The sequence below is a fragment of the Lithobates pipiens genome, unplaced genomic scaffold (genome assembly GCF_037356315.1).
Source record: "Lithobates pipiens isolate NorthernLeopardFrog02 unplaced genomic scaffold, aLitPip1_a1.2 Scaffold_19, whole genome shotgun sequence".
Taxonomy (NCBI): domain Eukaryota; kingdom Metazoa; phylum Chordata; class Amphibia; order Anura; family Ranidae; genus Lithobates; species Lithobates pipiens.
In genome coordinates, this window is record NW_027507764.1 from 447,756,097 (window position 1) to 447,780,097 (window position 24,001).

At 41.6% G+C, this 24,001-nt stretch overlaps 1 protein-coding gene across 1 annotated transcript in view; it reads right to left on the reverse strand.

Moving 5' to 3' along the window:
* Nucleotides 1–7,312: 7,312 nt before the first annotated feature.
* Nucleotides 7,313–24,001, reverse strand: part of LYPLA1 (lysophospholipase 1) — a 45,388-nt gene continuing 28,699 nt past the window's right edge. Inside the window, exons 6-9 of the mRNA XM_077492700.1 lie at nt 23,728–23,801; nt 21,945–22,046; nt 17,811–17,987; nt 7,313–7,811 (exon numbers count right to left, since the gene is read on the reverse strand). Coding sequence (XP_077348826.1) covers nt 7,761–7,811; nt 17,811–17,987; nt 21,945–22,046; nt 23,728–23,801 — 404 coding nt within the window. The 3' untranslated portion in view covers nt 7,313–7,760. The remainder of the gene's footprint in view (nt 7,812–17,810; nt 17,988–21,944; nt 22,047–23,727; nt 23,802–24,001) is intronic.

The following is a 24,001-nucleotide window of genomic DNA, read 5'->3' on the forward strand; positions in this document are numbered from 1 at the left end:
ACTTATGCCTTGTTCAGAATCGCTGGCTAAAAAGATCAATACCGAGATGATGCCTGTAGGTGCAGCCAGCATCCCGGTATAACCACTGAAACTGGAGGATGTCCATTTATGCCCTGCCAGCAGAAAGTGGTTAAAGCACAGAGCCTAGAGCAGTGATGGCGAGCCTTGGCACTCCAGATGTTTTGGAACTACATTTCCCATGATGCTCAACTACACTGCATAGTGCATGAGCATCATGGGAAATGTAGTTCCAAAACATCTGGGGTGCCAAGGTTCGCCATCACTGGCCTAGAGAATAAAATAGTGGGTGTTACAATTTATGTCACACTGTATTTGCACAGCAGTTTTTCAAACACAATTTTTTTGGAAAAAAATAAAAAATACACACATGAATTTTAATGCACAAAAACACAATATAATTCCCAATTGTTATATATATATATATATATATATATATATATCTCCAAAGAAAGTGTTAGGCCGCGTACACACGCGGGGACTGTTCGCCCAACTTTGTCCGCTGAACAGTGTTTCGGCGGACAGTCCGCCCGTGTGTGGGCTTTCAGCGGACAGTTTCAGCGAACAGTCTGCTGAACAAAGTTTTTCGGAAATTCCGAAAAACTGTCCGCTGAAACTTGGTTTCAGCGAACAGTCCCCTCGTGTGTAGGCTTGTTCGTCAAACTAAGTTCCGCGCATGCTCAGAAAGGATTTACACGCCGAAAGTTGTAATGCAGTGTATAGGACGTCGTATTTTCCGTCCCGTCGTACGTGCCGTTCACGTCATCGCGCACGGTTTCAGCAAACTGTTCGTTCGTCGTGTGTGGGCAAGTCCGTCCATGCTAATTTTGAGCGGACTGTTCGCTGAAACTGTGTGTACTGTAACTGTTCGCTGAAACTGTACGCGGCCTTACACTTAGTAAATAAATACCAAACATGTCACACTTTAAAATTGCATCTACTTGTGGAATGGCGCCAAACTGGTACTTAAAAACATCTTTACCGATTACCAGTTTAGACATACACAGGTCATGTGGTAATAAAATTATTGCTCTCACTCAAACGTACCTCACATGTGTGGTGCAATCACTGGTTACATTATTCGTGCAGAACTTACGTATGCTTTTACATTTGCGCATAAGCACAGGGGTGCTTTAAAAAAAAAAAAAAAAAAAAAAGTGAGCAGACTGCAGTTCCTCTTTAGAAAATGGTTCTGGGTGTAACTCACATCTCTCCAGTGTAGGATCTTGTGCCCTCACTCCAGTTCTCTCTGCCCTTTAAACCTGTTTGGGATATTTTCTTACCTGTAAGGTGGCATTACTCATGCGAGAGAAGGTTCTATATTAGCAGCCTAATCCTTGCATAAAGTTGTCTTGAGGCCTTCAGCCTCTAATCTCAAAATGTGGTCTCCTCCTTTCACCATAATAAGGATATTGTCCTTCCTTTATATTATCACTGAAACACCCTAGGAAAATGTCTCTCCACCAACTGGATGTGGTTCATGCTCGGAGAGTTTACAGTTTAGCTATTGCCTCCTTTTGGACATTAGATTACCTTTATGTGCTGAATGTACTGTGTGAAAGCTCTCAGTCCACCATTGCTAGCTGGATCAGACAATAGATCATATAGTCCTGAAGGGTAGAGTTCCTCCTTCCCCTGTAAGGCACACCAGATTTGTTAGTGTGTTATTGTCTTTTCAAGTCTTGCAAGTCTGCCACCTAGACTTTGTGCATACATTTGGATGCCCCGGTCGTAGTAATAATGCCTGTTTTCTATACTGTACAACTGGCCGGGGGGGGAATGACACCCTATACTCTGTCTAACCTATACACAATACTCTAGATTTAATAATCTATATTAAAAGAAACAGATAATGTGAAAGCTATGCTTTCAATTTCGCACATTGGCTGCACTTTCATGCATCCAAATTGGAAGGAATGCTCTAGAATGTCAACGACAGAAACTCATGCAGTACCAAAGCTTGTTAAATACATTAAAACTTGTTCCATAAAAGCCAGATATGTACATTATATAGCTCCTAATTATATACAGTAACTGGTCACCTTTAGTAATTTACCTCTGAAAAATCTCACTGAAATTTTGCAGCTCTGGCCAGGTACCTGGAAAAGGTACAGTGAAAGCATATGAGATGTGACAAACCAGGAGTCTGGGATCAAACATAATATACATAAAAAAATAAATAAATAAAAACATTCAGTATTGAACATGAACCCTTGTGCTCATTCAACACACAAAAATCTATGAATAAGTATAGTCTGTGATCAAGTGTCCTTTTGCTCTCTCTTCCGTCACACTTGATCATTAACTACACTTATTTATGGATTTTTGTGTGTTGCATGAGCACAAGGATTAAGGTTACATTTAGGCTGGGTTCACACTGCTGCGGCTACGAGAACCGGATGTGATTCGCACCGCACTGCAAATCACATCCCATCTCTGTGCGATGAGAGTTCAGCCATACAGATAGTATGGCTGAATTCGCATCGCACCCGCCCCAAACTCGCACAGGACCCTTTTTTGGTCCGCAGCAGAATCGGATCGCATGGGTGTTCACACCATGCGATCCGATTCCTGTCCGAGTTTGCAGATCACACTGCGATATGCGAACTGATCTGGGGGTGTCATTAACGTTTCACTGACACTCCCAGCAGTTCGCATAGGGCAGTGTGACCTGGCGCCGGGAGGCATGCGATGCGGGAACCCGCCGCGGATTCGCAGCGTTCCCACATCGCAGCAGTGTGAACCCAGCCTAAAAACTGACATTTTTTTTAATTTTTTTTTTAATGCAGGTGTTTGATAAAGCGCCGCTTCATTTGTATAAGATACCAAAAGTGCTAAAAGGGTGCACTTTAGGTGGCAGCTGGAAAATACATTTATTGGGGTATTGCTTAAATCACAAATGGTTTTAGGTAGCACAGGAGTACTTTTTATTACTTCATTCAGACTGGTAGCCAGACACTACTGGGTTTGCAAGCTATAGTAAGCGGGGGATGCAATTATGTCCCCACTCGCGGCAAAGAGAGCTACAATGGGATGCTACAAGACTGGAGGTCGAGAATGGAGGGCATACTTACCCATTTTCAGCCTACTCTGGTCCAATCACATGATCCTGTGTCACCCAGGGGTGGCTGCAGGGGAGAGGAGCGCTTGCTTGACGGCGGCAAGGAAAGCCTAGAGCAGTGATGGCGAACCTTGGCACCCCAGATGTTTTGGAACTACATTTCCCATGATGCCCCACTACATTGCAGAGTGCATGAGCATCATGGGAAATGTAGTTCCAAAACATCTGGGGTGCCAAGGTTCGCCATCACTGGCCTAGAGCAGCGATATCACCCTTAGCCTCCCGTCTCCCAGCTGTTGTCAAAAGCTCCCTCCTCTCCTCTGCAGCCGCCGCTGGCTGACACAGGAGAGAGTCTGATCACCTGACCCGACCAGAGCTAGCAAAAAAATTAAATAAATATAGGCAATTATATGCACATTTATTTATTTTTTTTAAACAGGATTTTAGTCTGCATAGGCAAGGTGGGGGGGAAGAGTTTAACATGTTTAATATTTAGGGAACAGGCCTATAAATCATGTAAAAAGCATGGGTTTCTCAAATCCTGGATACCTATCCATGTAAGAATAGGTAACAAACCATCTTTATACACATTCAATAACATACCCAGAGTTCAGTTTAAACCTGTAGTCAAGCAAAATTCTTTTATGGCTTAATACACCCTTTAAGTTTCAGTGCTGACAATTTTGCGTCATAACTTCAGTATGACTTTTTTCACCTGCAATTTAAAAATCTATCAACACACAGCAAACAAAAAAAAAAAAAAAAAAAAAAACAACAAACACACACAACATATTGCTTTAGGACTAGTTTTATTTTTTATTTTATCTTTGACAAATCATAAAAAAGCCTTAAAAAGAGTAAGCACGTTCATACTTTAAAAAAAAAAAAAAGAAGGGGGGGGGGGAATTGATCATTTAGATGTATTTATTAAAACATGATCTTAATGTACCAATATTAAAAGAAGCACTATTCTTTACAGGCTTGGAATTTAGCAGTTGTATTAAATGTACCCCATCATTAAGAATTATCCTGTCTTCCATTAGAGAGACTTTTCAAAACAGACATTTTCTATTATAAATTACTAAACACCATTCTGAATATAGCGCAAAAGCACAGTCTATTCACATTTAAAAGAAAATAATAAAAAAAAATTATAATAATCAAGCTGCATCTTAAAATTGCTACACCTATTGGAGGATATAAAAAAAAAAAAAAAAAAAAAGAAAATAAACCATATGGCTTACAAAAGGAAATTCCCTCAACCCCACAGATTTAACATAGCTGGAATCAGCAGTGTCCTCAAGAGGGACTGCAATGCATATTGTCCAATTTCCTTCAAATACTCACACAATATTTAATAGTATTCCACAACATTATCCAAAACCACTGCAGTACTGGATTAAATGCATTTTAAAACAGATCTCACCTCCTAGTTTGATGACTGGGAACTCAAACGTTGCTATTGATTGAAACCACAGATGGCGTATTGCTGTGGTTTAAAGCCGATGATAGAGTTTCAAACCAGTCAAGATGTGTGCCAACACACATGACCAATTCCTTTCGGAATAGAAAAATATGCAATGTAAATAGTGGGCCTTAAGTTGAGCCACTAGTCCCGATTATATAAAAATATGTGCAATTGTACTGGTAACAGTAAAACCAGCCCCAGTGTGGATACAGTCAGATAAAATTGCTAAATACAATTATCAGAAAGTTTCAATGCAGATAATCCTAGTTGAGATCAAAGTTTTGTACATCTTAATAGTTAGAACAGCAAAAAGTAAGAAAACAAATGATAATACAACATGGACTATGACTGCAATTTGTTCAAAGCAGCCAAAGTTATAAGTGCTCAGAAAAATAACAGGGAGGGTTGCATATCGAGCACACAACATAAAAATGAGAACCCCAGAAAATTCAGTATGTAGTTTCAAAGACCTTCAAGTATAATCATTTTTATGAACGCTTTCAGTCCAGTAGCTTAACATTTGTCTTGTCTAATTGCTGCTATGACCATCTATTAATGCTGGGTAAAGCTGGCCATACACCATACAATTTTCCTATTCAATTTCCTTTAGATTTACCTTCAACTGTGTAGTAGAAGGGCCTGCCTGATTGCACCCAAGTTGAAAGTGTTTAGATTTGACCTCATATTATATGGTTTTGGTAAATCTAAAGGAAATCTATAAAAGAAAAAATTGTATAATTTATGGCCAGCCTAAAGCTGACAGGCAGATTTTTTGAAGAAATTTATACCATGGAGTCACACACACAGAGACACAATGTACTTCAACTCTTATTCTGAGATATGGGTCCAGCACTGCAGTACCTAAAAGATTTTCACTAAACAGTCCAGTGTTTTCTTTAACTCACCATTACTATGATTAACATGAATAATAAAAGAGCTATTTAATATGGTTCCCGTCTAGATAAGTGGTGCCATATTCTAGTCATCAACACCTACCAATATTGCATTGTTTTACCACTACCAGGTAGGTATCTAACCTGCAAGCCTCTGAAGAAAACTAAAAAATATGCATGGTTATGGATAAAGATCACAGCTGAGTACCACTGTTCTGGCCGATACATCAACTGACCTATTGCATAGCGTCATCCTTCTTACAATAGTTATTTATCATCTTGAGTATAGCACACGTACATTCTTATGATGCATTCATGGAGAGCAAGAGACCTGAAGTAACTTTTAAACCTTTAATATAGTTATTCGGACAAAGGGGCCATAAATCAAAAGGAATGGTAAACCCAATGCAAAGTATTAGTTTACCAATGTACTAAATTATGAGGGAAAAAAAAAAAAACAAACAGTCATCCCTGCTAGAAAAAAAAGTAATACTTCTAAACCTGGATGTACAGTGCCTTGCAGAAGTATTCACCCCCCCCCCCCCCCCCGGCATTTTTCTTGTTTGTTGCCTCACAACCTGAAAATAAACATGGATTGTTTGAGGATTTGCATCATTTAATTTACAGAACATGCCCACAACTTTTTTTTATTGTAAAGCAAATGGAACAAAACAGAAAGACACATTTACATGTTTCCACTTAAAGCAATCAAGTGTTGCTTTAGCAGTGTGTTTGGGGGGTCATTGTCCTGCTGGAAGGTGAACCTCCGTCGTAGCCTCAAATCAGAGTGGTACAGGTTTTGCTCAAGAATATCCCTGTATTTAGCACCATCCATCTTTCCCTCAACTCTGACCAGTTTCCCAGTCCTGACTGCTGAAAAAAATCCCCAAAGCAGGATGCTGCCACCACCATGGGGATGGCGTTCTTTGGGTGATGCGATGGGTTTGCGCCAGACTTTTTTTTTTTTTTTTTTTTTTTTAATATATAACCTAACTCTGACTTGTACTTCAACATTGTCCCTTACTTGTTTGGAGAGTTCCTTGGTCTTCATGGTAGTGTTTGGATAGTTGTACCTCTTGCTTAGGTGTTGCAGCCTCTGGGGCCTTTCAAAAAAGGTGTGTATATGTAATGACAGATCATGTGATACTTAGAGTGCACACAGGTGGACATCATTTCACCAATTATGTGACTTCTGATTGGTAATTACTAATTGGTTACACCAGAGCTTTTTATGGGCTCCATAACAAAGGGGGGTGAATACATATGTGTACATGCCAATTATCAGTTTGTTTATTTCTGAAAAATAGTTTTATGTATATATTTTTCTAATTTTACTTCACCAACTTAGACTATTGTGTTCTGATCATGTAATAAAAAAAAAAAAAAAAAAAATTGAACTAAAGGCTGTACTGTAACAAAATAGGTAACAAGCCAAGGGAGGTGAATACTTTTGCAATGCACTTTGAATCCTGACATCCAGTTCATGGTCCTGGATCACCCAAAATACTCGTTACCCTTGTACATTCAACATTTCTCAAAGTCCCTCACATTTCTAGCTATGGTCAGTCAGTCCCTGTTCACTTCATATTCACTACTAATTACAAATCTGCAATTCTCTGTCCCATGGCAGAATGTAACAAAGTTCTAAGTGAACGTGGTCCATCAAGGTTCACATTATGACACAATTTATCAATATTATAGTTGGTAAGAAAAGAACAGGACTAATAAAAACATATTATGGGCATATCTAGTAGACTATTCCTGCTAGGCTATAAAACAACAGCCAACATTCTGCCTACCAAAAAACACAGCCTAGAAAATCTCAAAATGTAACCCTAGTTGAGATGACAGAAATATGGACTTTTCCATACATTTTAAACTTTTTATACAACTTTATTGTAGAAACGTACAACAGGTTAGAAAAGCTTAACAAGATGTACTGCATTTTAATGCACAACATGAACACAGAACTGGAAACAAATCTAGAGGGTTGTGTTATACTATATGTACGTATAGACCCAGCATCTGTCAACAGTTTTCAGAGTCCTTTGCTACTACCATATCATGAAATAGCCCTTACAATGCTATAAATAATATAGCAATCAGTCAACTACAGTTTTGTAATGTGGTCTTTAGTATCCTATATTTGGCCAAATTTAAAATTAGCAAATCCTTGGTAACCATATTGATTATCCCAACCCTCATTACTGCATCTTATCAGAAGAACTAGAAGCTTCCTTATTGAAGACATTTAGGAGGAGTATAGTGACTGTTGCTGGTGCATATTTCAAAATTCCAAAAAGGCATACAGAAGTGTCGGTTAACTTGGAGGTAGCTGCTTCTCAATGAATTGCTTGATGTCAGACATTTCCTGAAATAAAAAAAAAAAAAAAAAAAATTAAGAAATACTATACTAACAAACCACTTTTCCCTTTTTTTAGGCTTTGTGCTGGTTGGACAGTGTTGTTTTTGCCATGTATGGCCAAGTCTTCTTTTCATAGTAAAAGTTCCTGGTGATAGGTAAAAGATACATATTTTTAGACACACACACACACACACTTGTAAATATTTTATTATATCTTTTCATGTGACAACACTGAAGAAAAGGCACTTTGCTACAATGTAAAGTAGTGAGTGTACAGCTTGTATAACGGTATAAATTTGCTGTCTCCTAAAAATAACTCAACACAAAGCCATTAATGTCTAAACCGCTGTCAACAAAAGTGAGTACACCCCTAAGTGAAAATGTCCAAATTGGGCCAAAAGTATCAATATTGTGTGGTCACCATTATTTTACAGCACTTACTTAACCCTCTTGGGCATGGAGTTTACGAAAGCGTCACAGGTTGCAACTGGAGTTCTGTTCCACTCCTCCATGACTACATCATGGTGCTGGTGGATGTTAGAGACCTGGCGCTCCTCCACTTTCCGTTTGAGGATGAGCCACAGATGCTCAATAGGGTTTAGTTCATGAGACATGCTTGGCCAATCCATCACCTTTACCCTCAGCTTCTTTAGCAAGGCAGTGGTCATCTTGGAGGTGCGTTTGGGGTCATTATGTTGGAATACTGCCCTGCAGACCAGTCTCCAAAGGGAGGGGGGATCATGCTCTGCTTCAGTATATCACAGTACATGTTGACATTCATGGTTCCCTCAATGAACTGTAGCTCCCAGTGCTGACAGCACTTAGGCTCTCGTGCATCATCTTTAGAAGAGGCTTTCTTCTGGGATGACAGCCATGCAGACCAATTTGATGCAGTGTGTGGCGTATGGTCTGAGCACTGACAGGCTGAACACCCCACCCCCCCCTTTAACCTATGCAGCAGTGCTGGCAGCACTCATACGTCCATTTCCCAAAGACAACCTCTGAATATGACACTGAGCACATGCACTCAACTTTTTTGGTCCACCATGGCAAGGCCTTTTCTGAGTGGAACCGGTCCTGTTAAAATTTTATTCCTCACCTCTACTGTGAATCAGTGTAAACATTTTTTCACCTTTTTTTTTTTATGGACTTTCACTATTATTAGGTCACGTTTTAAGTTGATTTATTCATGAATTGTGCGCTCACAGAGAGGGACTAGTTAACATAGGGATCATTTACTATTCAGTATCATTTATCATTTCATAATCTATAGTTAATATAATTAGTGTTTGTAAACTCACTGGTGGTATTTAGAACATTTTTTTTTATGATCACTTAAATATTTATATTGTAAAAGGTGTACCACAACTAGTGTTGACTAGTTGGTTTGATTGAGAAGGGGTGTTAAAAGTACACCGATTCACAGAGGTGAGAAATACAATTTTCTTGCAAGGTTAGTGCAGTCCACATATTCCATATATAAAAACATGAATGGCTGTGTGTTGAGTTATTCTGAGGGGACAGCAAATTTACACTGTTATACAAGCTGTACACTCACTACTTTACATTACACTTTGCTACAATTTCCTCAGTGTTGTCACATGAAAAGATATACCAACATAAGAGGGGTGTACTCACTTTTGGAAAAAAATAAATATATATATATATATATATATATATATATATATATATATATATATATATATATATATATATATATATATATATATATATATATATATATATATATATATATATATATATACACACATATACACACACATACATACACACACACACACATATACATACACACATATACACAAGCTCTGTCCATCTAACTTCATCCATCCTTTCTTTGCAATGTTCACCTCAGGTGACAGGGCACTTTCCAAAATTGCCAAGGGAGGGCCCCCCCCCCCCCAACATAATTTGAAAAAGGAATTCAGTCTTTGGACAGGCAGTGTTCCGCCTCATCCAACTGTTATATCCAGTGGAATACATTCCTATAACATAGCTATGGGTCCGCACTGTTCCATATGTTTTGGTTACTGGTTAGACTGAAAAAATATTACAAAATATAGAAGAATGTCTTAAAGCCCAGATAAACTTAAGCTACCCACTTGCCGACCGCCCAATAGCAGTTTTACTGCGGCCTCTTTGGCCATAATTGTATAAAAAAAAAAAAAATAATAATTATGGTCAGAACCCTATGACCGGGAGAGACGTGAAGGGGGTAAAACGCTGGTAGGAATTATTTGCGGTGCTAATGTACTACTAAGCAAGTTTGCAGAAGGTTTGTAACATGCTTGCGGATTGGAGATGCATCGAGCAGAGCAAGCGGAGTCTGAAAAAGTTTGATATCTACCCTGGGACCGGACTGTTGCGTTTTGGACACTATGGAGGTGTAGGATGAAGGGATTCAGATGGCGTCTGCGTAGTACCTGACAGCCGGGGCCAGTGAACTCGCTTGGACTTAAGAAGCCATAGAAGGCCAGGTAGATGGCTGCTTGAATGATCATGATGGGCAATAACCCGAAGAGGGACTGTGACAGGATGGTAAACATGTCTCTGAAGATGGCGCTAGTGACGGGTAGGCGCTTGCTACTGGTTTGAGGCTGTTGCTGTGGATACCACGTAGGATTGTTTTGACTGTGTGGGAAGTGAACAAGGATGGTTTGGTAGGGTCCTGCAAGTAGATAAAATGCTGGATGCCAGCTAAGTAGAGTCTGATGGTATTGTGTGACAACACGAGCTGTGTGTGGCAATATGATATGAAAGCCAGGATGTGCTTGAGATCACCCAATACTGCCCTGGGGTTTGAGGCTAGGAACCCCTCGTAGGAATTCCAGGCAGTACATTAGGCCTTCAGGGTGTTGCGAGATAATGACTGATTAATAAAGGCAGTTCACATAGTGTAGGTGTTGCTTTAATCCAACATTAGCTGTGACCAAGGTGGGATAAGAGATGTGGCCAGGTTCCTGCAAAAAGAATGACGCAAAGTTAAAGTGCATCGGCTAAGATATTGTACTTGCCCGGGATATAGATGCAGTGCAAAATGAATTGGTGCTGCAGGGATAGTTCCACCAGCCTGCATAGGAAGGACATGATGGCTAGCGACTTGGACCTGCCTTTATTTAGGATATTGGCTGTGGCCTGTTTGCCAGACAAATGTCACCGTTTGCCCTACCCAGGTGCTGCCCCAGACTTGAGCTGCTGCCACAATGGGGTAGAGTTCAAATAATGAGGAGGACTGACTGAACACGGGAATCAGGAAGATTTCTGGTGGCCATGGACCTGCAAACCAATGATGGCCAAAAATTGCCACAACGCCCGAAGAAGCTGCTGTGTCCGTGACCTACCCAAGGTGAAGAAGAGGATGCTGAAGGAATGAACATTGATATGCCATTCCAGTTTGTGAGAAATTCGCCCCACATTGACAAATCTGCTATTGCTGCAGTGTCTAGCTTAAGAATTCGGTGTGCGCCTGCAAAAGGAAAACCAAGATGCGAGATGAAGGAGGACTGTCCCTGAGGTATGATCCTCATGACAAAGTTAAGCATGCCAAGCAAGATTGTAGCCGTCTCTTGGTGCACCCTTCCGTAAAGGTAAAGGTGACCGACCTGACACGGGTTAACGTGTCGGAAGGCAGGCTGGCCTGCATGGAGCATGTGTCGAGCGTGACACCCAAGGTGGTGTCTTTTCCCTGGGCCTTCCCCTTTTTCAGCTATGGGCATATTAAGATTATTACTTCCCCTCTTAAGCCGTCCACATCTACTGGGGGCTCACTGGGTTTTTCGATGAGCAGGAAGCCATCGAGATAGTTCATCACTTTCAATAATGTGCATGATGTAACAGAATCCAGGAAAGAAACTGGGCAAACGCATCGAACAGCCAGGGGCTGCTTTTACAGCCAAATGTCAACTTGCTGGCAAAATAGTACAAGCCTTTCCACTTGATTCCATACCACCGCCAGAGGGAAGGCTCGATGGGATGTAACTTGAAGGCATCCGAGATGTCAGCTTTGGACAGCCAAGTGCTAATGACGGCTTGAATAGCTCGATGCCACATGTGACTAAGATGCGCTTTATGGCATGCAAGGCAAACATGAAGGAGCTTACTGTGAGCATAGTTGCAAATCCTGAAATCAAAATTATTGCAGATAGACGCACCCCACCTCTGCCCGGAACAGTTGTCCTAACTTGTCAACCTGGGATGGCTGTGTGAAAGCTGGCAAGTTTTGAGCGGCACCAGAGGTGGAGGGATAGTTGCCACCTATCTCGGAGCACCAGTTTGCCGTATGGGTGGAAGACTGGCAGTTCGCACAGAGCATGGAGCTTAGACACGCAAAGTGGCGGCAGAATTGCTGTTTCGATGGTGCTCCAGTTGGTGGTAATCTGAAACTAGAGAGTCTAGCTGCTGCCTTAGCTGAAAATGACCAGTGGTAGTCATAAAATGCAAACCCCCCAGTACTTGTGACCCAAATTCACCACTGCATGTACACACCGGTCCAAGTTCTTCCCTCCTGTTTGGGTTCGCTGTGCAAAGAACATCTCTGACCATCCCAAAGGCTAGCACAAACTCAGTGACCATGATCTTGCGGTTAAGCCTAGGGTCTTTAGCTTTTAGGACGACTGAGACACCCCCCCCAGTTATACGATTTGTCGGCGGCCATGGCATGAACACATATGAGGAGTGATGCTAGGTTAACATCCTTGCCGTTAAAGATGTCCTTCCTGATGCCAGCTGGGCTGAGGTGCGCAGGGAAGACAGTTGTGCAGATGTCAGGCGTACCTGTAGGTGAAGGAATTGGGTCGGCGATGGTGACCAGGTCCGATAGGGCCACAGCTGGGTGTACCTCTAGGGCTCCCACTCTGGCGTGGACATCGGTGACTACTGTGGACAGCGTGGGCACCATGCAGAGGAGCTGAGCAATAGCCAAGGATATATACTGCAGTGATGCCTGGGTGCCTGGTGGTGGGAATAGCAGCCTAAAAAGCTTTCCTTGCTGTGGCAGGGTAGGAAATACCCCTGCGCCGCAGCTGTGCTGTGAGCTTGGGGATGGTACAAGCTCTGTTGTAAAGGCAAGAGGGGACAGATGCGTTGTGTAGGCAAGATAGAAAAAGAAGGAGAAACACAAAGACAGGAAAAGCAACGACAGGTGTAGTGAAGAAGCCGATTTGCATACGAACACTGTCAAGTGGAAATTTATAAAACTCAAGAGTGCTTGGCAACAGGCCAGGTAACCTATAGCATGGGTGCCCATCTGTGCTTGGCACAAACCTGTGACCCAGAGGCCCCCCCCTCCCCAGGGCGTACTGGGGGGCAGGGATACGCCGTCTGGTATTCCAAGTAGGAATGTTGAAATCTGCAGTTTATTGATGTTTGTTCAGCCTGCTAATGCTTGCACTGCCAGCAAGCTTGACGTTGAGCGACCTTGTCTGCATAGGTGAAGGGCCGCCCTTTGTAAACAGAGTTGTGCACAGAAAGATGTGACAGTTACTAATGCCTAAGGAGCAACTAAAATCATGTATGTGAAGTAAAACATTTTGTGAAAGAGTGCTTAACCCTTTCATGACTAAGCCCATTTCTGACATTTGGTGTTTACAAGTTAAAATACATATTTTTTGCTAGAAAATTACTTGGAACCCCCAAACATAATATATATTTTTTTAGCAGAGACTCTAGAGAATAAAAACGGCGATTGTTGCAATATTTTATGTCACACGGCATTTGTGCAGCGGTGATTTAAAAACACAAATGTTTGGGAAAAGGGACACTTTCATGAATTTAAAAAAACCGAAACAGTAAAATTAGCCCAATTTTTTTGCATAATGTGAAAGATAATGTTACGCAGAGTAAATAGATACCAAACATGTCACACGTTATAATTGCAAGCACTCGTGGAATGACAAACTACGGTACCTAAAAATCTCAATAGGCGACGCTTTAAAAAAAAAAATCCGGTTACCAGCTTAGAGTTACAGAGGAGGTCTAGTGCTAGAATTATTGCTCTCGCTCCGACGATCACGGCGATACCTCACATGTGTGATTTGAACACAGTTTACATATGCGGGTGCGACTTCTGTATGCGTTTTGCTTCATGAGCGCACGGGGACGGCGGGCGCTTTAAAAAAAATGTTTTATTATTATTTTACAATTTATTTTATTTTTTATCACTTTTATTGCTGTCACAAGGAATGTAAACAGTAATAGGTGGTGACAGGTACTCTTTATGGCGGGATCGGGGGTCTAAGAGAATTGGGTCGGCCGGGAACCTATAGTAAGGCGACACAGGAGTGCTTTTTTTTTTTTTTTTTTTTTTTTAAATCAAAAGGGGTTGCAAAGAGCCGATTGGGGCATGGCTGGCCCTGGTGAAGGCGCAAGCCCCGTCAAAATCTGTTTTATTACCTGAGGAAATACCGTCCAAACCCGGTATGGGATGGACCAACTTAAACTCTTACTGACCTAAAAGGGAAAATGACAGAGAATAAGCGATTTGCCACTGGTGACGATGAGTGGCCGATTTGAGTGCCGCTGAAGAAGTGCTTGCAATGATTAGTAAGCAGCCTTATCAGGAAGGCGAAAACAAAAGATAGCGGAATTTGAGCATTTAGGATTGACCGACCGCAACAACGTACGAATAGATGTAGTGAGGTGTGTATGTTATGCGCCCGATTCGAGTAATGTAAAGCCGAGGATCAGAATCGTTGTGCCGCTGCGACTAGATTCAGATTGGGTTGAAAAGAATGTGGAGGGTGTGGTGTGTGTGTGTGAAGGAATGTAAATAAGAAAATAGGCATTTTTATGATTATCATTATGTGTACAAAGATAACTCCTTACTTATTATACAGTACACAGATTAGCTCTGCTTCTAGAACTGAAGATGGCGCCTATCCCCCACTACCCATGTATTGCAAGAATGGGGAAGTGAAGACAGCCAGCAACATCCAAGCCTCAGCATCAAGTCTCTGCATTCTTCCTGTATTTCAGCCACTGAGATGTACCTATTAGACTGACATAGCAATGTCGTATGATCTATTATTCTTTCTGTATAAAACATTAGCACCGCTCTGTAATAAAGCAGAAGTGTGGAAGTAACCGAGCTGAACAGCTGTGTCAGTGTTTGCTTCCAAATGCATGCATATTCACACTTTCTAATTAGGAACAGCAGCAGATAACCTTGAACTAGATTGCAGTTCTTATCAATTACATGTGGAGCCAAGGATTCAAATCGTTGTGCCGCCGATGCCACTAGATTCGGATCAGGCTGGAGTGTGAGTGAATGGTGCGATTTGTAGATCCGAATCGTTGTCCCGCTGATGCGACTAGATTTGGATCGGGCTGAAGAGTCAGTGAATGGTGTGGTATGTAGGGCCGAGGGTTTGGGATGTATGCCACCGGTGTGACTCAATCCAGAAGTGGCTGTAGTGTCAGTGGTGTGGATTCAAATAGTTTGTGCCATCAAGGCGACTTGATACAAATGAGGTATAGAATCCTAATGCATGGGTGGTAGACTTTGAAAAACCTACTAGGTACGGATACAGGCAAATGATATGGAAAGTTTTACGAAGCTTTGGGAATAAGGCAAGGAATTTATGACATGTGGAGACGACAGTTTACGAACAGGGAACATAACAACCAACCCCGTTGGGGTGTAGAGAGGAAAAAAAAATAAAAAATGGTAACAACAAATCCTACCTGCGACAGAGCACGAAATCTATGAAAACCTACGAACAGGGAACTGCAACACCCTGGAATTTGAATACACAGGCTCACAAACACACAGTGAGCTGGCAGAGTCGGCCTGGTGACACAATACCGCACACTGGAACCGACAAAGACCACTGTGAGTGGTCTGCTTAAATACCCCCCCACCGGCTTGGTCCTGCTGCGATTACACACAGCAGGAGCCGATCAGCAGGTACCGTGGGCTCAATGTCAGCCAGCACCCGCCGATCATCAGCCACAGAGAGAACTGCAATCTGCCTGTGTAAATAAGACTGCTGTTCTGAAAGGAGGGAAGGCATGATTCCCTGTTCCTGCAAAGCAGGGACTAGGATCCATGTCTTACCCTAGTAAATGCACCTCCCACAGTTTAGCATAACACTGGTCCAGCACAGTGTTAACCCCTTTGATCTTCCCCATTAACCCCTTCCCAGCCAGTGTCATTAGTAGCACTGATCACTGCATTAGCGTCACTGGTCCCCAAAAAGTGGCAGTTAGTGTCCGAATGTCCACCGCAATATCGTAGTCCCGCTATAAGTTGCTGATTGCCACCATTACTAGTAAAAATACATCATGGTTTGTAGACGCAATAACTTTTGCGCAAACCATCATTTTTTTTCATCTGGGAGGGATTTTTTTTTTTTCTAACAAAAAAAAAAAAAAAAAGGAGAAAGAAAGAAAGAACGAACGAACGAACGAACGAACGGAGAAGTGTAGCAGAATACATATTTGCAGAATATTTCTATTTGTGGGAAAAGGGGGCATAAATTTGGGTATAGTGTCGCATAACCACGCAATTGTCAGTAAAAGTGGAACTTCCACTCATTTGTCTCCACCCCCCTCCGATGCATTTGGCATCTTTCGGGGGGTGGATACCTGGCAGTTATGGCTACTCTGGAGACCGGGCAGTTTCAAATTAAGTCAGCAGCTCGGCTCCCCCCTCCTCCTTCCCTCACTACCGCCAGTAGAGCGCAGCGGTGCCTCACGCATGTGCAGTAGGGTCCCGGCGTGAAGCCATAATGCTTCACTACCGGGTTCCCTTACCAGCAATGGTGGCGGCAACACCTGATGGAAACATCAGCTGCGGTGCCAACATCGCTGGACTCCAGGACACGCAGGTGTCCTATTCATAAAAGTCAATAGCTGCATTATGTGTAGCTGCTGGTTTTTCCATTTTTTGCAGGGGTGGGTGTACCTCTGCTTTAAAAGTAAAACAGTGCCGTTGTCCTGACAAAATAGGCAACTTACCAGAGGAATCGAACCACGTCACTTCGACTTTCTTTAAACAATCAGTAATTGCCGATTTGGACGAATTGGTGTTTGGACACAACACCGGATACCAAATACAGTCTGGTACAGGAAGATTTTGCTGTTTTCACAGCACATCAGCTAACGAGGACAAATTTTGGTTTCTGGTGTTGTGTCCAAACACCTATTTGTGAAAATAAACAGTAATCTGTCACAATCTTCAATTCATGATGGTTAAAAAAAAATAAAAATAAAAAAAAAAAAAACACGGAAGTGACGCGGGTTGCTCATTCTGCCAGGTTCGACATTTTGGCAGAACACGATCGCAAAAAACGGCCTGGTCAGGGAGGGGTGGGGGGGGTTGGGGCGCAAATCTTCCAGAGATCAAGTGGATATAAAAAGATTAAAATTATGCAAACAAAGTCAGTTTTCAAATGTTCTTTCCACTTTAAAAAACAGTGCACCATCCCAAATGCCCCTTCCCTGGCAGCAGACCGAGGATCAGGACCGCTGATCCGTGGTCTATATCCAGCTGTCCAACACCTCCCCACCCCTGCACAATCACAACTACCATGCTCCATTATTAACATGGTGCCAGGGAAAGGAAGTTTGAAATAGTTCTGAAGGGCCATTAAAAGTATGGGATTTGTGAAAAAGTTAGTTGCCTGGCTGCCATTTTTGCACTCTTCTCTGCATCCAGGTTCCAGGTCAGTGACTCAAATAAAAAAAAGTTAATGGATCAGTACAATAGCCAGTCCCCTAGCAGTTACAGAAGCATTGACAATTCCTGCATTTCTCTTACTTTACATTAATTTATGGGAAATAACTTTTTTCTGCTTCTACACATAGAAAATTGTAAATTGAGAAAATAAAGTACATTTTCATGTGCTGCTGTAAATAAAATGCATCAAACTAAGCCTATGTCAGCACAAAAAATGATAAAATTAATACCAACACTACAATCACTCTATTGTGATGAAACAAGCTGCTGTACAGAGTCGTTAAAATAATGAAAACATTGCGTTTCACCTGGTTGCACGAGCTGTGTGCCAAACCCGGGTAGGTCTTGAAATGAACATTCGGTGGATTTATTATAGCTTTTAGCTTTTCTGATGTGAGAGACCCGAACATGAGTGGAACTAGTGGATCACTTTCTCCATGGCACTGGAGAACACATACATCTTTGTTGGCACTATTAGCAGCAGCCTGCAAAAGGAATAAAATAAATAAATAAATAATGTAGACCAAACATTACCTTTTTAAATGTTTAAACGGCTGCTGCATTCTTGTGGCTTCCTTTTATGCTTACTTTTAGTTTAGCTAGATCTCGATTACTCACTATTGTTAAAAAAAAAAATTATTGTTGCAATAAAAAAAAAAAAAAAAAAAAAGCTACTAAAATGTTGTTTTTGAAGAGGTCATAAAAGAGCCATTTAAAGTGGTTGTAAACTCTCCCCCACAACTTTGTCCCATGTAAATCAGCATAAAAAACCCCAATGAACACTGCTAGTGGATATCTCCTTACTTGCTTAGTATTGTTGTAATCCTTTTTGTTGTTTAAAATGACGTCACTGAGCATGCCCAGATCTCCCCTGATTTACGGCACACTACGGCAAAGCAGGGTTGCCATAGAAACGTTGGATTGAGAAGGAGGCTTGGTTAACAGTACAGGAAGTGCTCAATGTAAGGGTGGAAATACACTCCACTGTGGACTCAGAAAACAATACTTAAGATGGCGCTGCCTTACTCCTGGAAACAAGTTTTTTAAAGTTTCTTTAAACAGTAAGTAATATGCAATTTGGGCTGGATTACAGTGGCTATAGTTTGATAATTACTTATTATAATGGGCTAAATGAAAAGAAGCATCAGAGTGGGAGAGCTTACTTCCTCTTTAAAAATATATACATAGTAACAGTCATTGACCGGTACTACATTTCACCTGCAGTAGACCTTGGGACCTGCTTTAACCACTTGCCGACCAGCCACAGTAAATATACTGCAGCAGGTCGGCTTTTCTGCGCTCTTTGGTCCATGAATGTCAAACTGTTGGTGGGAGCATACCTGCGAGACCCACCGACTCTATGTCCACTGGCCACCCGCGATCGCAGTGAAGAAAGGCAAAACAGGGATCTGCCTATGTAAACAAGGCGGCTAATTGTTCTTTCAGCACCGTGGTAGTTCATTGAAAGTTACAAGCCGCAAAGGCAGGGCCGCTGCTTTCATAACATATTACACCCTGAATATGGGTTTAACGGGCCATGAAAGGTAAACTTATCCTTTAAAGCAGAGTTCCCCCTTTTGGGGGGGGGGGGGGGGGAACAACAAGCCAACAGCTCCAAATACTGTAGCTGACTTTTACTATATGGACACATACCTATCCAGGAAGACAGTGTTGTCAGCACCCAAGCCAATCTTTGGAACAGCTGTTGGGTGCAGCTGCCACCATTCCAGGTAAGGCAGGCATGTCCAAAGTCCAGGGCCAATGTCTCTCTCTATATCCATCTATAAACACACACACACACACACACACACATTTACATACCCTGGCAGAAGTTAAGATTTCTTGCCCATTTTTCAGAGAATATTAATGATAAAAACACAAAAACTTCTTTCACTCATGGTTAGCGTTAGCTGAAGCCATTTATTATCAATCAACTGTGCTTAGACCTTTTTAAAATCAATCTTCACAACAGAGACTACCCAAATGACCCCGATCAAAAGTTTACATGCCCCAGTTCTTAATACTGTGTATTGCCCCCTTTAAAGCGGAGGTCCACCCTAAAGTGGACCTTCCGCTCATTGGAATCCTCCCCCCCTCCGGCGCCACAATTGGCACCTTTCAGGGGGGAGGGGGGTGCAGGTACATGTACAGTACAGGTATCTGCACCCACTTCCAGGATAGCTCTCTGCGGAAAGGGGCGTAGATTACGCCCCTTTCCGAAAGTCCCCCGCTGCCTGCTGGGAAACACACAGATCCCAGAGGCAGCGGGTCCATCCTTATTGCGCAGCGCGACTCACGCATGCGCAGTAGGGAACCGGGAAATGAAACCGAAAGGCTCCACTTCCTGATTCCCATACCCAAGATGGCGGCGGCAGCACCCGAGAGACGATCGAGAGATCGGCTTCGGGTGCCGACATCGCGGGCGCGCTGGACAGGTAAGTGTCACTATTTTAAAAGTCAGCAGCTGCAGTGTTTGTAGCTGCTGGCTTTAAAAAAATAAAAAACGCGGACTCCCGCTTTAACATCAATGACAGCTCAAAGTCATTTGTGGATGAGGTGCTTTACTTTCTCAGATGGTAAAGCTGCCCAGTCCTCTTTGCAAAAAGCCTCCATTTCCTGTAAATTCTTAGGCTGTCTTGCATGAACTGCATGTTTGAGATCTCCCCAGAGTGGCTCAACGATATTGAGGTCAGGAGACTGAGATGGCCACTCCACCTTCACTTTATTCTGCTTTAGCCAATGACAGGTCGACTTGGCCTTGTGTTTTGGATCATTGTCATGTTGGAATGTCCAAGTACGTCCCATGTGCAGCTTCCTGGCTGATGAATGCAAATGTTCCTCCAGTATATTTTGATAACATACTGCATTCATCTTATCAATTTTGACCAAATTCCCTGTGCCTTTGTAGCTCACACATCCCCAAAACTCTCCAAATGTAATGTTTATGGTCGTGGCCAAAAAGCTCAATTTTGGTCTCATCACTTCAAATGACTTTGGTCAGTAGGTTTGAGGCTTGTCTCTGTGCTGTGGCGTATTGTAAGCAGGATACTTTGTGGCATTTGTGTAGTAATGGCTTTTTGGCAACTCGACCATGCAGCCCAGCTTTCTTCAAGCGTCCCCTTATTGTGCATCTTGAAACAGCCACGCCACATGTTTTCATAGAGTCCTGTATTTCATCTGAAGTTATTTGTGGGTTTTTCTTTGCAGCAGTTGTGGCTGAAATTTTAGTTGGTCTAAACAGAACCCCTAATTTTTCATTCTTGATTACAGTTTGCATTCTCAATTCCTTTTTATATCCCTTTCCTGATTTATACAGTTCAACTACCTTTACCCACAGATCCTTTGACAATAATTTTGCTTTCCCCATGACTCAGAAACGTCAGTGCAGCAATGGATGAAAGATGCAAGGGTTTTTCAGGAGTAGAGAAACTCATTGACATATATACACATTGATATATACGCATACATACATATATACACACACACACACACACACACACACACTACAAGCAAACAGATCACAGGTGAGAATGGTTACCTTTAATAGCCATTCAAACCCATTTGTCTCAACTTGTGTGCATGTTATCAGGCCAAAATCACCAGGGTATGTAAACTTTTGATCAGAGTAATTTGGGTAGTTTCTGTTGTCATTTGGATTAAAAAAAAAAAAAAACACACACACGACACAATTGATTGAAAATAAATGGCTTCAGACAAACACTAACCATGAGTGAAAGAAAAGTTTTTGCGTTATTCATATTCTCTGAAAAAACAGACAAGAAATCTAATTCTGCCAGGGTTTGTAAACTTATGAGCACAAGTAAGAGTGTGCGAGTTCTCATTTGTGGACCCCAACAAATCCCCAAGCGCCATTGTGGGGAGCCACAAAAGATATATACTATATTTATCGTTTAGTTCTGGCAGCCTCAGAGGGGATGGGACGAGTGCCGTCAGATTACATACAGGAAAATCTACTGTTTACTTAGCAGCCTTTGTAATAGGAAGCTCCGTCTCCTGGGTTGGCATTGGACGACTGTTCTGTCCATCATAAGAGGCAGGGGAGGAAGCAATTAAGTGGAAGTTCCACTTTAGGTTGGAACGCCGCTTTAAGTGGATTTTGCATTGCTATAGACTTGTATGGGAATGCAAAGACAGCTTGACATGACAATGCAGGCCCTAAATAAATGGTAATACAATATGTTCAACAATGAAAGTTCCAAATGAAAGAAAATTTTTGGAGGTCTATTGCACCAACTTGACAACAACATTATTCCTACTGAAAAGGAAACAGCCTGAAAAAAAAAAAAAAATTGTATTAAAAAAAACTACTGTTTTTAATGATTTTGCTTTAAAACAAAATCTGAATCAACAGAATCTATAGCCCATCATTTATTTTTCCCATGTACAGCCAGCACAATCAGATGAGTGACTTACTACATTACCTGGGGAAAAGAGGTTCTTAATGGAAGCCAACAGCTCAGGGCAACAACACCAGCTAATTTCTGACTCATTGTTAGAGCAGTGTACAGTGACAGAGCTCCTCCCTGGAAGGGTAAAAAGTCTGTTAACACAAACAAATTCTACATTATAAATGTTGTTTATTACTATAACGATAGCCATAGCTATGTTTATAAACCCTACTTTAGCCATGCCCAAAGCTTAGCAATTAAAAAAAAGACAACCCAGATGGGTGCCATGTTCTTTCATTGTATGGCCACCACTACATGCAAATGCATAACAGGGCACAACTTGTACTTTTGTCACTCGCTGGCCTACTTGATCCCACGTTTACGAATCATGACGCTAATCAAGCTACTAGAGGTCGACCGATATGGGTTTTTCTCTGGCCGATGCCGATATTTAGAAATCATGGCGGCCGATAGCCGATATATGATGCCGATTTTTTTGGGCCGATATGTTAGGCCGATTTTATTTTATTTATTTATTTATTTTTAATCCCCCTTGATCTAACACACCTTTCCCACTGGGGCGTTTTAAGGCGCTTTTGGGCTAAAAATAGCGCCTGTAAAGTGCCTGTAAAATGGCTCCCCTGCAGTCTGTGTGAAAGACACAGTGCTTTCACACTGAGGCGATGCGCTGGCAGGATCTTAAAAAAAAGTCCTGCAAGCAGCACGTTTGGAGTGGTGTATACCGCTCCTCCACCACTCCTGCCCATTGATATGAATGGGCACCACTGCCGAAGCGCATGCAATGCGATTTGGCAGCGGTGCTTCATGGGCGCATTTAACCTCTTCCTTGGCCGCTAGCTGGGTTATATGTGCCCCACTAGCAGCCAAATAGCACCGCTAAAATGATGGTAAAGAGCCGCTAAAACTTGCGTTTTACCATCAACGCCTGCCCGCTCCAGTGTGAAAGCGGCCTTCATACGTGATACAGAAAATTTCTTACACTTAAACATTTATTAAACAAAACAAACCTCCAATCAGTTTACTTGTATGTATGATTTAGATAAAAAAAAATATATATATTATATATATATATATATATATATATATATATATATAAAAACAGGTAGTCAAAACTTTTGGACAAAAAAAAAAACAAATGGGCTAACTTTACTGTTTTTATTTTATTTTTATTTTTTAAATGGTGTATTTTTTTCCCAAAAAAATGCATTTGAAAGACCTCTGTGCAAATGCCGTGTGACATAAAATATTGCAACAACCGCTATTTTATTCCCTAGGATCTCTGCTAAAAAAATATATATAATTTTTGGGGGGTCTAAGTGATTTTCTGGCAGAAAATACAGGATTTTTTACTTGTAAGCAACAAGTGTCAGAAAAGATTTAGTCTTTAAATGGTTAAACTGAGAACTTCTACACACAGAGATGACTTCATTCATTCAAATGTAAACATTGTATCTTTCTGTTCTTTTCTTGGCAGCCTGCCCAGAGTGGAGGAAAGGGTTGCTATGATGACTCAGTCAACTTAGACCATTCTATACAGAAGTCATTTCAAAGTCCCGCTGTAGTTCTAAATCGGCTTTTTATCAGCACAAATCGGCCGATGCCGATTATTTAAAAAACGGCAAATATCGGCCGATATATCGGTCGACCTCTACAAGCTACTGCACCACTAGGCTTCTTATATAGCTTTAAAGCAGTAAAAAAGAGTAAAAGGCTGTGGGTGTTACAAATGTACAGAGAAAAAACAGATTTACAGCACTCAACAGTTTGAAAGGACTTTCTAACAGGTCTGACTTACCTGAGAAAATCCTCCTAAAATGATTCTATTTGAGGGTATACCATTCTTTACTTCTTGGTCTATAAGAGCTTTAACTGGAAAGAGAAAAAAAATAAAAATTATTGGTTATAGGAGTGATGCAACATTCATGTGTCTTTGTGGCGAATGATTTTTCATAATGGTACTAGCCGCCAAGCAGCTACAGTTTCTTCCCCAATCTTGCATTAGTCATTTGTTTCATAATCATACTCTATGAAATTACACATTGATTCAGTCTTGTCAAGCACTGAAATAA